Source organism: Elaeis guineensis, chromosome 1 (assembly GCF_000442705.2).
Source record: "Elaeis guineensis isolate ETL-2024a chromosome 1, EG11, whole genome shotgun sequence".
Lineage (NCBI taxonomy): Eukaryota > Viridiplantae > Streptophyta > Magnoliopsida > Arecales > Arecaceae > Elaeis > Elaeis guineensis.
This window is the reverse complement of record NC_025993.2, coordinates 151,507,351-151,523,986: the sequence shown is the minus strand read 5'-3', so window position 1 is coordinate 151,523,986 and position 16,636 is coordinate 151,507,351. Positions and strand designations below refer to the sequence as shown.

The 16,636-nt window shown below is 40.4% G+C and overlaps 2 protein-coding genes across 2 annotated transcripts in view; both read left to right on the top strand.

Moving 5' to 3' along the window:
* Nucleotides 1-3,644: 3,644 nt before the first annotated feature.
* Nucleotides 3,645-13,420, top strand: LOC140851763 (polyadenylate-binding protein 2-like). Its single transcript, XM_073243895.1, has 9 exons — nucleotides 3,645-4,438; nucleotides 7,389-7,507; nucleotides 7,649-8,305; nucleotides 8,396-8,473; nucleotides 8,569-8,658; nucleotides 11,503-11,640; nucleotides 12,405-12,587; nucleotides 12,703-12,900; nucleotides 13,029-13,420. Exons 1-9 carry the CDS (start codon nucleotides 4,183-4,185, stop codon nucleotides 13,272-13,274), a joined length of 1,965 nt encoding a protein of 654 aa, XP_073099996.1. The 5' UTR covers nucleotides 3,645-4,182; the 3' UTR covers nucleotides 13,275-13,420.
* Nucleotides 13,421-14,529: 1,109 nt separating this feature from the next.
* Nucleotides 14,530-16,636, top strand: part of LOC105033438 (probable E3 ubiquitin ligase SUD1) — a 12,132-nt gene continuing 10,025 nt past the window's right edge. Inside the window, exon 1 of the mRNA XM_010908253.4 lies at nucleotides 14,530-14,996. Coding sequence (XP_010906555.3) covers nucleotides 14,733-14,996 — 264 coding nt within the window. The 5' untranslated portion in view covers nucleotides 14,530-14,732. The remainder of the gene's footprint in view (nucleotides 14,997-16,636) is intronic.

The window sequence follows — 16,636 nt, the reverse complement described above, 5'->3', positions numbered from 1 at the left end:
AGGCTTAGCCACAAGCATGTTGTAGGGGGTGTTGGCGTAGGTGTGGCATGGTGCTACAAAGGGTTTGATATGGGCCAAAATTTGCAATGTTGCTTGTTACTTTAAAACCCCCTGTGTGGAGTTTAGGCAAATGCCTTGCTGGAGTATTGAGGGGAGCAATTGTTAGCCAAGGAGCGGCATAGCCATAGCATGATATCAGGAGGGCTCGGGATGCATGATATTTGGTATGATGGTGGACCATCAAAATATGTGTGAATACTCGAGGATTCCTCTTGGTTTGAGGAGGGGTGTGGAGCTTTGGCCGTATTTCTGACTCTCCTAGGCCCATAGGACATTGGTCTATCGTGGCACAATTGTGGGGTAATGGTGGTGCCATGCCCAGATGGTCTCATATGGAGACATTCGGGGCAATATTGGTCTGACGAGCTGATCACATTGTACGAGAAGGAGATATCTAAGAGATCTTATCCTAAAAAATTTGTGCGGGTTACTTTATGCATTCTTGATCTCTATAGACGAGCGAAGAGGCAATAGAGGACTAGTCGAGTAAGGGTGTGGCCTATCCAAATAGGCAAGTCTTGTGAGCATTGCAGGATGATATCTTGCGGAGATCCATGGGAGCCGATCATTCATGAAGTACAAAAGCGGGGCTTATGGAATATCAGTCAGGGTATGTGCCTTGGAGTTAGATCAAGGATCATGGATGACCAAGAGGGTCATGCCAAGGAAAGGACAGCTTGATGCAAGGATCAGCCAGTCAAATATATTTACTTGATAGGAAGACTTGGATGCCAATATCATAGCGGTGCATAATATGCGAGCAAACTGTAGACATAAGATGTTGGGCGATATGGCTATGCATCTTCAGGATTGTGGTAGTGTACAGTGATGTGTGAGTAGGCCGTGAACATTGTCAAATGGTATGGTCATTGATAGAAAGGCATGTCGAAGATGTAAGACTAGAATCATGGGACAAGAGCTTGTAGAGGAGCTTGGATAGTAAAACTCAGGAGGATTCGGATGTATACGATCGACTATAGCTTTGAGGAGCTGTAGGGCATGTCGACTTGGCAGTTTAGCTGGATGGGCACTAGAGATGGGTTTGCCTAAGCCTCATGCATAGCAATGGCATTGTATGGTTGTGTTATATGGATTTGGTCTGTGCATTCCTAAAGGGTAGCTTGGTGGGTTATAAATCATGGTATAAAAGTATGTCGAGAATCAAGATATCTTGGATAAGTAGTACTTGGTTTAAGGGGCAGAGCCTGAAAGTTGGTATAAAAATATCGAACCATGGAGCACTCTTGGGAAGAGTCTACGTTATGGCATAGAGATGCGCATGAGCATTGTAGTTGACCTGAGAGGTTGGGTTGCTTGTGGGCACTTAAGGATGTTGCATGTGTACAGTGCAATCGAGTTGCTAGGCAAAGGCATAGAGGTGCATACTTAGCTATTTAATTGAATAGCTGCTTGCTTATTCGTATGTTTGAGAGAAGGACTCAAGAAGGCTGGCCTTGGTGTGTGGCATGTCAGGGTGCTGCACAGATGTTTGGATCAAAAAAATACTCACCCAATCAATCCTATATTTCAGTCTGAAGATCAGGGTCCAGTTGAGGCAGACTATCAGGATGCAGCTGGAGATTGTTGAGCAGACAGGAGTCTGTCACTATTTGGGTGTGCCCATCATGGGAAAGAGACCTTGGAGAGCAGATTGCTCTGGGTTGGAGGAGTCCATCCCAAGATGCCTAGAGGACTGGCAGATTAGATGCTTAGCCCTGATGGGCAGGGTGACTCCGATTAGATCGATGCTTGGTTTCGGTCCCTATCTATATGATGTCTAACACCATCATTCTAAGAGCAATGATGGCGAAGATCAAGCAGCAATTTAGGCACTTCCTATAGGGATCATATTAGGACAGGAGGAAAGTTTACCTACTGTCTTGACATGGTCTGCCAGCCAGTTGGTGAGAGGGTGATTGGGTATTCAGTCTTTTGCGATAGGACATGAGGCTCTGATTGCTCGGCATGCAACTAGACTCCTACTTCAGCCGACTTACATCTGGAGTGAGGTGATCAGAGCTAGGTATGGCGACACTGACACCCGTGCTGGCTGAAAGGACTCCTTTATGTAGAAGGTGATCTATCTAAGAGCCCAGATGGTCTATGACCGTATCAGATGAATTGTGGGGGATGAGCGGCATATCAACCTTACTCGTGATCCTTGGATTACTGATATGTTGATGATTACTGGCTGACTTACATCAGTATGGAGACTTCAGACTCAATGTGAGTAGCAGATCTCCTTCAATCGGGAGGGGGTGGTTGGCGAGTTGATGTGGTATCCTAGCTTTTTAGGCTGGCACTTGTCGAAAGAGTTCTGGCCATTATTGTCCCTATCTTTGGTGTTTTAGATATCATAGTCTGGAGCTCTACTTGTAGTTCTAGGACCGTGACAAGAGGCCTCGACGAGGTGTTCAGGGGGGAGGCAGTTAAGAGGATGGATGGAGCATGGATCTGAAGGCTTCGTGTCCTCCCGAGGGTTCAGCTTTGTCTTTGGAAGGTGGCCTAATGCTGACTTCCGACCAGGATGATTTTGCAAGCTAGGGGTATGAACATTCCTTTGTCTTGCACGAGTGAATGTAGGAATGATGAGATGCTGGACCATGCTTTGTTTCTGTGCCTCAGGGCTTGGCATGTTTAGACCCTCGCGGAGTTCTCCCAGGTGGCGAGTGCCCTATAGAGCCTGCTTAGTTTTTTTTGGAGGGGCTTCAGCAGAGCTTACAAACTGACTCATGCAGGGGTTTGGGGATTAGAAAGGCGTACATCACTTATCACATTTGGTTTGCCAGGAACAAGGATATCTTTGAGGCATCTTGGCAGTCGGTGAGATTTATCCTAGAGAGGACGTTGGTGCAAGCTAGAGAGATTGTGGATGTGTTGTCGATTGACTTAACCTCAGTTACTTGGGACTCCCCGGCCGCTCAGGTGACGATCCATATGGTGTTTATTACTTGGGAGCCTCCATCCCTGAGTTTCCTTAAGGTTTACTTTAATGGCAGTATGAGAGGCTCTAGAGATGGTGCTGGCTTCGTCATCCGCAGTTCTGACTTCAGACTAGTGGTAGCTAATGGGTGTTATCTCTTGGACAGTACCGTCTTTGCAGCAGAGCTGCGAGCAGCATGGGCTGATATATCATTTGCGAGGCTGCGGTAATAGATGGAGAGACTGGTGGTGGAGGATGATTCGACTATGATTATTGACTGGCTGCGAAAGCAGTAGAGAACTGATGCTACTCACCTCCTCAGCGATATTTGGCATCTTCTATGAGGATGCTCCTCGGTTGAGATCACACACATCTACTGTGAGGCTAACAGTACGATCGATTGGATAATTTTTGTTATGGTAGGGCATATTAAAGAGATTGTACAGACTATAGATTGAGATGATTGGGATGTCTTAGATATTTTGAGATATTTTTATTTTTAATTTTTGTGATTATATTCCTACTCGTAACGTTTGAGTATTCTGTTGTATCAAAAAGAAAAACCTCATCCCGCGACAACAGGGTAGATCGGACCTATCCATGTGCCAAGAGGCAAAGACCGGCGCCGTTTGCTCGTTGCGCTCGCGGCCCCTTTCACTCTCCCGGTCGCTCACTTTCTTCCCACCATACAACTAGCCCTCCCTCTTCCGGCCGTAAGAAGTGGCATTGGCAACGCCCCACCATGTTTGGGTTGGGACGCGCAAAATTCCTTTTGCTCGCGAGCGAACCCGCCCATCCCAGCCTGAACCGCGCGTTGGCACGGCCGCATACTTAGGGTTTCCACTCCCCATCCCCCGTATAAAATTCCCAAATCGGCCCCGAGAGCCTGGCGCGGTGCCGTACGGGCTGCCCTCCCAAACGCTCCTCCCTCTCTATCGTCCCTCTGCGGCTGTACCCATGCCCTTCGGATCTCCGATCCTATCCGAACCCCTCGAAGAAAATACCAAAAAAAATTGAGAAAAAAACCCTAAAAAAGAGTGAAACCTTTCTCTCTCTCGCTCTCTCTATCTTTTTGAATCCGAGGGTTTGTTTCTCTTGTTGTTATTCTTGTCGTGGTTCTTGATCTCCTAGTGCTTGTCCCGAGGAGTGCGGGAAAACAGGGGAAAAAGGAGGGGTTTTTTCGAGTTTCAATCCCAGAGATGGCGCAGATCCAGGTTCAGCAGCAGACGCCGGTGTCTGGACCGGCGGGGACGGGGGCCGAGAGCGGCGGCGGGGGGAACCAGTTCCCGTCGACTTCTTTGTATGTCGGGGACTTGGAGCTGAACGTGACGGACGCGCAGCTGTACGAGACGTTCAGCCAGGTCGGGCAGGTGGTGTCGGTTCGCGTCTGCCGGGATATCAACAGCCGCCGCTCCCTCGGCTACGCCTACGTGAACTACAGCAACCCGATTGATGGTGAGTGTAGGGTTTTAGTCGATATTTTTTTGTCCTTGTTTACTTGGATTGTTGTCCCTGTTTGTGTTTTCTTTAGAGATTATTTTTGCATATCCTGTGACTATTGGCTTCTCTTATGGTATTTCTATCTTAAGATTACATAACCATACTTGGTAATAAATAGTAAATTACTTGGTGGCTTGTAATGGGGCACCTATTATTTGAAAACCATGCTGCTTGCAATTTTGGGTTATATCTTAGAAACGTTTCTTTATGAGAGCAACGCAAACAAAGATTCAAGTTGTAGATTGAGTCTGAGTCATTCTGAGCATTATTAACTTGGAGGATGATTTCTAGTCAGTTAAAAAAAATGCGGTTTGGACTGTCTAGTTCAATTTGGTCCTTCCAAAACTTAAGTAAAATTTGCTATAGCTTCGGCTTATGAAAATCTTAAAACTGCCTCCCTGTTTGTTAAATTGTTGAATTTATGGATCCAAAGAGGTTATTTGTTAAGGGGAATTTTAGTTGGTTGTGAAACTGACAGCATTTTAAATTGAGGAAAGTCTTTCAAACGAATTTTTGAGCACATATCTGGGGAAAACCTTTGGATCTTGGCCATTTATCTGATACGTGCATCAAAGGAAGAAGAAGGCTTGGTCACCAGACCTGCAGCTTTAGATATCAATTCTTGGCATCTCCAGGGGTCCTGTGTATTTGAAGTATGTCTGCCTGGCTATATTTTATCAGGGTTTGTATTAGATAATAATATGTTTTAGTTAATTACTCTCATCAGGTTAGCCTGTCGTGTCAAAAAACTGTGACTGAAGCTTTTATTTAATTAATTGGACAAAGTTCCAATGCATTGGTTTAGCATGTTATATCAGGATCGATCTTGTGATGCTCAGAGCTTTAAGTGTTTGTTCCAAAACATGTTTTGGATGATTGGGTGAAGTTTCTCTGAGTTAAGATTGAATTTAGGAATTGTTTTATTTGGAATTGATGAAGATGCAGGCAATAGATCATTGATTTAGATATGTTCCAGGGACGTTACACTTGCAAAGATCCTTAAATGCCGGTAAAATTTTGGAATTTGAAGTAATGTTTCCTAGGTGCTTGTAATTCTAGCTGTCCTAAAGTGTCCAACAGCCAAACATCAAAATTCCCAATACAAGAGCCTTCCTGTATGACATGCTGCCTCCTTAAGTTTACCCATCAATGATACCTCTTGTTGAAAAATATAAATTCCATGCCATATCATATTAACAGAAAGAGGAGAATTGTGTGATACTATATTAGGAGTTTCCAAATGCTTCAACTGATAGTGTTTACCTGGAAGAAACTTGCCCAAAAAAAAATCATAGTGTTAGTGCCCACCATATTTTTGTTTTAGGAAAGCTTGTATGCTGTTGTTTCATTGATTGTGTTTGAGAGCGCTCATGCTCCTGTTGTTCATAGGATTTAGTTGATTATTACTAATGTGGTAGTGAATATAATGGCTACTTGAGTAGAGTCTTCGTAGAAGGAGAAACGGCATGCTTGGGCACCAGTAACTTAAGAGGGCTGCTATGAATTATTGAAAAGATACAATTATGTTTGCCAAATTGTTTTTCCCCCATATAAAGGAATGAACGTACTTTGAGTCTTTGATGTACTATGTTTGGTCGAGGTTTCAGTTAATGTTAAATTCATGATCTTAGAACTCAAGGTAGGTTTCTGAATAAACTTGAAATCCGAAATAATATAATGTTCTTGATAGTTTAGATGTTGAGATATTTGAAACTTGTGAATATGGGAGTTCAGTCTATATATGCTTTTTGGCAGAAACAATAGGAAGGCCTTGCTTGTAATAAAATGTGTTTAATTTGAAGATTTGCATTTGTAAACGGGAAAATGAAACGTAGTTAACCAAAGAGGAACTTAAAATGGAACAATTAGGGTAGGATGTTGTGATGATATGCGATTGTTTTGGAAGATTATTGATGCTATATTGTAACCACATTAGGAGATTCTGTCAGAATGTTGAGATCCTCCCTAAAATTTCTTTTTCGCTTTAGTTGGTCTAGTTTTTTTAGGAGCTTTTCTGCATCCAAGCCTCAAAAAAAAAAGAAGAAAAACTAAATTTCCATGTTTACGCTTCTTGGATAAAGTGCAGGTATGCTCCTTGGATTGTTTTATTTTTTGAGAATATTGAGGGGCATGCCCATTTGAAATTTTGTTGTAATGTACTAATGTTTGCTTTTCACTTTTTCAGGATTAAATAGGTAATTAAGCACTTTTGGAGAAGTAAATAAGTAATTAAGCACTTTTTGAAGAGTATGCATGTACAAGAAGCATTGAAGGGATAAATGGTAAAATAATATTATGACTCTACTTTTTGGATGGAGGTCTTCATCTGACAAGAATGGCATATGCAGGTTTTTGACTTTTATTAGGATCCACCTTGCACAGTTTAGCTGGGTTACGGATAGATGCTTTCCTCAGGTTAAATATGTGTGATTCTCTAGTTTCAATAGTATTATAGACCTTGTGTTAGATGGTAAATTGTAGTTTAGCTTTTTTATAACTTCACTGGATTTGGTTAGCATTTTATATTTCTTCTATCAAATGCTAAAATTCAATTTTGGGCGAATGCATCAGTTGTTTAAGCTTTTTTTTTTTTGCATTATAAAATTGAATTTCTAGCTAATTGATGTGTTCTTTATTTACTTATTTTTTTGTGAGAGGATGGCTAGATCTGAAGTTCTGAGATATTCAGAGGCTTGGAAAGTGGTAATTTAAATTGCATGTAGAGTTGATGAGAAAATACTTATTCCTCATCCTTTTTTCCTTTTTATTCTCCTCACCAGTTCTCTCTCTCTCTCTGTGTGTGTGTTTCTGTGCTGCTGCTTTTTTTTTTTTTTTTTTTTGTGTGTGCGTTTTTTTTTTTGTGGGGGGCTCTTCCTGATTCTCACTCTTCTAAAATCATTGACAGCGGCAAGGGCATTGGAGGTGCTGAACTTTAATTCCCTCAATGGAAAGCCTATTCGGATAATGTATTCGAATCGTGACCCTAGCCAGCGTAAAAGTGGGGCAGGGAATATATTCATCAAGGTATTTTACCTTTTACTTTCATGTATTTTGTTTGTCCAAATTTGGCCCTAATCTAGCTTATTGGTCAAGTTATCTGACTTTTTGTCTTTCTTTGGCCTATATATGTGTTTTATGACGTTATTTTATGTAACCCTGTTGCAGAATCTGGACAAGTCAATAGACAACAAAGCACTGTATGATACATTTTCTGCATTTGGAAATATTCTTTCTTGCAAGGTCGCCACAGATCCATCTGGTCAGTCAAAAGGCTATGGATTTGTTCAGTTTGATCAAGAGGAAGCAGCACAGGCTGCAATAGCAAAGCTAAATGGCATGCTTTTGAATGATAAGAAAGTTTTTGTCGGACCTTTTCTTCGCAAGCAAGACAGGGAGGATGCTGCAAACAACACAAAATTTAATAACATATTTGTAAAAAACCTCTCAGAGTCTACAACAGAAGATAATTTGCAAGAAATTTTTGGTCAATATGGAAATATTACGAGTGTTGTTGTAATGAGGACAGGTGATGGGAGATCGAAGTGCTTTGGATTTGTTAATTTTGAGGATCCAGATCATGCTGCTAAGGCTGTTCAGGAACTTAATGGGAATAAATTTGATGATAGAGAATGGTATGTTGGAAAAGCACAGAAAAAATCAGAAAGGGAGATGGAACTAAAAAGAAGATTTGAGCAGATTATGAAGGAGGCAGCTGGCCAATTTCAAGGGGCTAACTTGTACTTGAAGAACTTGGATGATAACATTGGGGATGATAAACTGAGAGAATTGTTTTCTGAGTTTGGCACAATTACTTCTTGCAAGGTCTGTTTTAGTTAGTTCTACTTAATAATATTGTCTTTGTTCATTAATTTTGTGGTAAGAATTGGCATAAAGATTTGGAATATTTTACAGGTTATGCGCGATCCTAATGGTGTAAGTAGAGGATCTGGATTTGTCGCCTTCAAGTCTCCTAATGATGCCTCGAAAGCTGTAAGTTAAACTCTGTTACTTGGGAGGTCTGTAAATAACCATTATCAAAATTTGACTTTTCCCATTTGTGTTTTCATTATCTTTCTTTCTTGTAGCTTGTGGAGATGAATGGCAAAATGATTGGCAGCAAACCTCTCTATGTTGCACTTGCACAGCGTAAAGAAGACAGAAGAGCAATGCTGCAGGTAGTTTACCTAGAGCAGTTCTTTCATGATGCATGCGAAGTGTGAATAATTGTGTAAGCTAGGTGATAGACGAGACAATATTAATGCTGGTACCAATCATGTTCATGATGTCATCAGAAATATTTTACTATTATTGTGTCACTTTTTTGATGATTTCTTTTGGTATCAGTGGTTTTAGTTATTGCTTTTATCATTTAAATGGCTGTAGTGATCTCTTACTCATGTATTTTGTGATTTAATTTTTTTTCTTTTTTTTTTTAAGGGGATTGACTTCAAATGCTATTTTAAGAGTTGCTAATAATTATTGCAAAAAGGTGATAGTATTAAATTCACCTGAGAGTTTTTTTTTCTGTACTTATATTTTTGGGCTAAGGTTTTAAGACATCATTTTTTTCCTAAATTGAAGCTTGAACCTTCATATTTTCACATCACCTATATGCAATTTTATGGTTAATGCTTTCTACTATTGTTGATGGTTGATACATATTGTTCTTAAATAGGAAGCCCTTGTTTCTATGCTTAAATTTTTTATTTTGTGAAAACTTCTCAGGGAAACATTTTAAGAATCTTTTATAGGGAACAGTTTGTTGATATTTCAACTGTACTTGGTTACTCCATTGTATAATACATTCCTAATTAAGGGTCTTTATCTTCCTTCAATGCAGTTCTTTTTCTATGCTAACTTGTAAACTAAGAAACATACTTGCTCTTGCTTTCCTATTTTTCTCTTGTTTTACCTATGGCACATAACACATACTGCTTGCCATACTTGGGCCTCAAATTCTTATTGTGCATGTGCATGCAATCTCAATCAATTATGCCTGCCACTGCATTCTTAATTGGTGCCCTCTAAAGTGAACTCATTTTTAACCTCCATTGCTTGTTTTATAGTCCACTATTTCAACATTATCATCATTGCAACACCCTCATGTATGTGTAGTTTTTTGTTAAAAAAGATTGTTTAATGATCTGATGTACAATTTTAAGGACCTTTCACTGTGTCCCATTCTAGAGGTACCCCCCAACCATTTATTTTGTCCACCTTGTTATAAATCAATATTAGTGTTGTTCTGCTTCCTTTTTAGATATTACCAAGAGTGCAAAAACGATATTGGTTCTTCTCTATTTTTTTTTTTTAACCTGATGCATTTGGATTTGTTGCATTACTTCACAATTTGTTTTCATTATATTTTTGCATATTTAAGAAGACATTCAAGCCTTTAATTTTTTTAATCTATTGGTTAATACAATGGCGTGTGCAATTGGTGCTTCGTGTCCTAAATATCATCTTACCAGTTTCTAACGGTAATGCCTTGAATTAACCCTTTGTGGGCCGTCTGGTGTTCAAGTCCCAGTTGTGTTTCTGTAGCTACTTCTAAAACTTAATATCACACAGCTTTCATGCTTTATGATTGTAACATACTCTTTTGTTGCACCTTACTCTTTTATTCTTGATGCTCAACTATAAATTTTCTTGCATTAGACATCTTTTCTTCTGATAAATAATGATCATATATTTCTTACTTCTCTATAATTTTCACAGTGTAGTTGACTTTCCTACTGGAAATTTAATAAAGTGTAATAATCAATGTAAATTTAGTGGTCTTGTGTACAAAACACGCGCGCGTGGGCACGCACACACAAAACAAAAAAAAAGCAAGCAAACAAACACAAATTGCTTTATAGTGTGGCTTCACTGGGACTTGCATGTAAAAACCATTTTCTTATCAGGTGATCAGAGCCCTGGAGCTACAGCAGTTCTTAGTACCTGAATCCTCAAGGACCATTTATTTATAACAAAAAGAGATTTGAGGTCTACATGGAAAAGTTATTATGCATGGAAATCCTCAGAATATCTTATATCAAAACCTATCATGAAATCTGCAAGTTGAATAGCTTCATGACTTGAGCGGTTGCATGTACTGGTGTTGATTTGGTACATTCTTCAATTCTATATTTCATTTTGCCATCATATTGACTAAAATTCACTGTAAACTCTTAAGTTTAGCTTTATTATTTTTGTTGTTGTTATTATGTAACGTTATTTTCTTTTATGAAGACATTTAACTTATTTTCAAATATAATATATTAAACAACTGAAAAGGTTATAGTTGTTCATTAATATTAGGATGCACACATATGTAAATACGTACATATGTTACATAATTCTAGCATTTGTGCTTTAGGGCTTTGAAAACTTGGTTTCAGTTTTGGCTTGGACAGCATGTATTTTGTCTTTAAACAATTTTGACTTTGAGTTACTTCCTTTAGAGTATATCTATTTCCTAGTCATCTTATGATTTTCGGGTTGGGCTATCGTGTTTGTGTTAACAGATAGTGCAGTATGGGACCATTTTAAGTCCTACGTGGCCCTTTGGAAATCTTTGTACTAGTGGAATACAAGGCTATATCATCACTGCTTCAGCTTTATATGGAATGCCAAGCAGGCCATGATCATGACTGATCCGGTTTTTTAGGACCTGTTCACTGCCCAACATATTGAAAAGAATTGTTTTCACTGTATGAGTTATTGTGAGTAATCTGCTGCATTACATGCTGCAATGCTCATGATTGATCCAGTTTTTAAGGGCCTTTTTCCTGCCCAACATATTGAAAAGAATTGTTTTAACTGTATGAGGTATTATGAGTGATTTGCTGCATTAGATGTTTAATTTAGTCGCAGCACGATGGCAACGCCATAAGTTTCATTTCACAAATTTATACATCGCTGCTTCAGGTCATATGAATAGATATTTGCATTTTACAACACCTTTTCCTATCTCCACTCATGCAATTAACATTATCTTTACGGTCTCTTTTGCTGATATTTTGTTCATTTGTCAGGCACAATTTTCTCAGATGCGTCCAGTGGCAATCCCACCTTCAGTTGCTCCTCGTGTGCCAGTGTATCCTCCTGGTGCTCCTGGTATGGGACAACAGCTATTTTATGGTCAACCACCTCCTACCCTTATACCTCCTCAGGTGAATTTTTTTTTTTAATGAATTTTAATTGATTAAGTGTTTTGGTTTCAACCTGTCCTAGTGGCATCTGCTTTGACTTGGAAAAGCCATGCCAGGGGTTTGAAAACTGATATGTGCCTTAAGTAATTGGCTTGAATGTACGGCCACCACTATTGCAACAGCCTATAGCACTTCTGTAGTCACTATCACCTCTGACACTGTTGCCACCACTACCATAAACAATATTCTGCCTGCAGTACCTCCATGACTGCCACTACAACTAGCACCAATTAACATGATTTTTTGTTTTGTGTTTCTAAAGAGCAATTTGAGACCACCTGATGTGATTATCGTTCTTGAGTAACTGCAAACAAAAGAATGTCAAACGGTCTGTTTTGTTCTTAAAAGTAGGACAACTTGCAATTTGCTTCGCAGGCTTCTAAAGTTTCTGGTTCTCTCCAACATTGGTTAAAGTGGTTGAAGTTTTATGCAAGAGTTTGAAATTCATAACCATTAAAGGTTACTGGTTTATTAGATGAGATTCATGAGATTTGTGATTTGATTTTCAAGGTGATTAGAAGAGTGTTATGTATTAGTTTTGTTTATAATTTCAATGCAGTTGCTGGACTCTGTTTTTCTACCCATTTTTGAGGTGCTGTCGTATGTTCTTAGTTAACTTTGCCTAATTTTGACAAGCATTTGTTGGATGCTAGCAAGTATAAATTATTGTTAAAAGAGAATAATTTTAGATTGACCATCAATCATGAATCTTACTCTCTTTACAGCCTGGATTTGGCTTCCAACAGCCACTTGTTCCTGGGATGAGGCCTGGAGCGGCTCCTATGCCAAACATTTTTATGCCTTTGGTTCAACAGGGTCAGCAGGCCCAACGCCCTGGTGGTAGACGTGCTGGTGGGGGCCCTGTGCAACAAACACCGCAGCACCCTATGCCTCTGATTCAGCAACAGGTGGGTGACTATTACTTTCTCTACAACATGTTTTTAGGTTTATCACTGTTGATGCCTTTAATTTTTAAGCAACAGCTTATGTGGCACCTCTGTGATGATGATTTGAATGTTGTAGATGCTTCCTCGGGGTGGACGTGCCTACCGCTACCCTCCTGGGCGCACCATGCCAGATGTTCCGGTGCCTGGAGGAATGCTCTCTGCCACATATGACGTGGGGGTTATGCCCATAAGAGACTCTGGCATGTCACAGCCTATTCCGATTGGAGCATTGGCTTCAGCTCTTGCAAATGCTAGTCCTGAGCATCAGAGAACGGTAACGTTGATTTCCTTTTTCAGGCAGCATAAATTGCGCACGAGGCACATATAGATTTCATTATTGTCGATGTGTACATTCGCTGGCTGCTCACAACAATGTTAGCAATCTGACTGATTTCTGTTTAGATGCTTGGTGAGAGCCTATATCCACTCGTGGATCAGCTGGAGCATGACCATGCGGCCAAAGTCACAGGCATGCTTCTGGAAATGGACCAGACGGAAGTGTTGCATCTGTTGGAGTCCCCAGAGGCCTTGAAAGCCAAAGTTGCTGAAGCTATGGAAGTCCTGAGAAATGTTGCTCAGCAGCAGCAGGCCAGCACCCCAACTGATCAGTTGGCTGCTCTGTCGCTGAATGATGGCGTTGTTAGTTGAGTGGATGCATTTAGTCCTTTAGATTGTTAGAGGGATTTTGCACGAACAATTTGAATTTGTTTGAGCAGATGGTTGTGTGGTGACCTTTTTTGCTAAACAAAAGATTTAATTTTGAAGCGGACCTTTTGATAGGCCGACTTTTTATATTTGCGCACTATTGTTTTACGCTGTTTCAGAATTTTTTGCTTCATAGAATTTTCGAATTTTTGTTCAGTGTGTACCCTATATTGTCGTGCCGATGTGCTGGTGTCTGCGGGGGTAAAAACATATGCTTATAGAATGCTTTGGTTTGTAGTGGTATATTTTGCTATTCCTTCTTCTCTCTCCACCTTTAGGATTTGTTGGTACCTGGTAGTGGCTGAGATCTTCAATTCGTTCCTTATGTGGTGATTTAAAATATGGAATATGACGTTATCTGGAAGTACGATGGACTAACACCTCGGAAACGCGATGGAGTGGCCATCGGTGACGGGACGAAAGGCTGTTGGCGGATACCACCGTACGACTAGGACTGTGTGAGCAACGTGGATGTGAATCGGTCTTACACCACGAAACTCGATGAGTTCTTTAATAATGATGTTCACATAGCTGGGGGCACCAGGAAGGAGTTAAAAAGTTGTTGATGGATGTAATAGGATCTTAATCTCCTCTTGATAAACAAATTGATTAGGGATTCATGGTAGGAATTTGTTATTGTTTTCCAAGTTTCTGTTCGGATCGGGTATAGGTTTTTTTCGGAGTACGAAAAGTTATATTGAGTGTATTAATTCATGCCAGTATGAATGAATGTAAATCTTAGTTTTTGTTTAATGGGCAAATAAAGTGTTATACTGAATGATTGCACTAGACTGCAACTGGGGTATTGGCGGCGGATAAAGAAATTCTGTTCGGATGTTATTTAATGGTAAGTGGATGAAAATGGTGCTATTTTATAGAATCAGATGATTATTAATCAAGTTTGGATGCAAGTTCAAAACCTACTCATCCTGATGGATTCAAGCCCAATGATTATTAATCAAGTTTGGATGCAAGTTCAAATCCCACTCATCTTGATGGGTTCAAGCCCAACGAACAGTTCGCGAACGGTTCTCCAAAGAAAAATTCTGGGACGCACCTAGCGAACCAACATCCAGAAAAGCTAGCTTTAGGGCAGAGCCCTCGAATGGTAAAGAAATAAATAAATGGAGCACAAAGGAAAAAGGTCCCGACCAAACCGACCCGTTATCATGTGGTATGGTAACGCCGACCCAATTCCATGCCCACAGTATCCATCTCTCTCTAACCATTCCCCCTCCCCTCCCGTTTCCTCTCTCTTTCCCCGCGCGCCATCGGCCGCTAATTGGTATCCTTCCATTCTTTGACCCCCCCCTCTCCTCGCTTGCGTATCAGAAGGAAGGAACCGAGAAGGAGCACAGAGAAAGAGAGACCGATCACCGGAGGGCCGTGGCTTCGCGCCCCATGGAGGAGATCTCCGCCGAGCACCAACCCTTCATCCCTCCTCTAGCCGATGGGGCCGGCCCCTCCTCGTCGCCGTCGGTGAGCCCCGCCGGAGCCCGCTTCGATGACGAGGAGGACGAGGGGGACGTGTGCCGGATCTGCCGCAACCCCGGCGACGCCGAGAACCCGCTCCGGTACCCCTGCGCCTGCAGCGGCAGCATCAAGTTCGTCCACCAGGATTGCCTCCTCCAGTGGCTCAACCACAGCAACGCTCGCCAGTGCGAGGTACATAACCCTTCTTTCTTCGTCTCGGTCTATCCGTTCCTTTAGTCTTTCCTGATGATGGGTTTTAGGGTTTCCTTTGATCTTTTTGATTTGATGGGGTAATCAGGTTTGTTTTTCGTCGGATGTTAGTTCTGATTCTTATCTCGTGCCTTGTACGAATCGTGTTTGGAGATCGTGATGCGGATCTAGCGAATTTCTTTAACATTTTCGCTGTTTTGGATATGGAAATTGGGTCTTTACGAAGGTCCTCTATCAAACTATCGCAAATATTATTGAAATAATAATCTGTACGACTATTGTTGATCATCTATTTTGCTAACCAATCTCTCATCTGTTCCATAGATCAATCTCTCTATAGTTCGGATTCTTTTCGATTTAATGCAATAATTTATCTAAATTGTTTTTCAAAAATTGTCAATAGGGATGTCGCAAGTCAGTTTGGTTTCTGAAAGTGGAGCGTAGATCTTTTTCATGCATATTGAATCCAACAGCCAAATAGAATTTTTTTCGTGCGCTAAATTTACTTTTTTCTTGATGCAAACTCATAAAAGATTGTTAGTACTCGATGATGATTGATGATGGATGTGATTGTTGAATTGTTGATGATATAAAGTACTTGTAAGACATAGTTATGGTCATAATGCTTTGTTTGCATTGTAACTTGTTATTTCACCCTATTTTCTATGTCTCATTATGTTGATGTACCACACTGTCTTGTTAAGGTACGCTAGCATGACTCTTAGCCTCTAACAGTTAATGAATTGCCGAACCATACTCTGAGGTTTCCAATATGGAGCCTGTAGCAATCCCACTGGTGATCTGCAGCATTCTCGAGGAATAACTTCCCATTAGGAAGACTTTCCTGCATACTGATCAAACAGGTTTGGTTTTAGGGATGACCTTTATCTAGTTAGGTCTTGTCTACAAAAGATGACATCTTTGTTTTGATGTAACCTTGTAAACCAGCATCCAGGAAACGACTCTGTCTCTTCTAATCTAAAGAGACTGTTTCTCTTTTGAAAGACAGTAACCAAATGTTTTGTACCAGGCCATTCTTGCAAGGTTGAGACAGACACATCTTCATGCTCAAGTTGCTGATAGCTGAAAATTGAAACTAAGAGAGAGTATTTGGATAGACTAATAACATCATTTTTTTTGTAGTCCTTGCATAGGACACTCCAGTCATCTATTTTCGTTATGTATTTGGCTCCATAAAGGAGTGCTCACATTCTTCATCTTTGTTTCCTGAATACAAATTGGATCTAGCTTGAATCATAGATTTGCCTTTTGACTAGCTTCTTATCTCATGCACTTAAACCTTCAAGATTTAAAGAGAGAGGAAATCTTCACCAAGAGATTTTTTTTGGTCACCTCAAGCGACAAACTGCAGCCTCCACAACCTACAGTTTGTCTTTTAACTAGTGAAGCACTAGCATTTTTGCATGTCAGTGCATGTGGTTTGAGTTAAATATACAAGACTGTGGAACTGGGGATAGAGTAGGAAAACAGAAAATAAAATCTGACAAAATAATGAATGGAGCAAAAGTTGTACCATTTTTTAGACCCAAGGCAGAGCAACACATGAATGGTGGAGTATTACATGAAGATGTTTTGGTACATGATAACTTATCATTCACTAT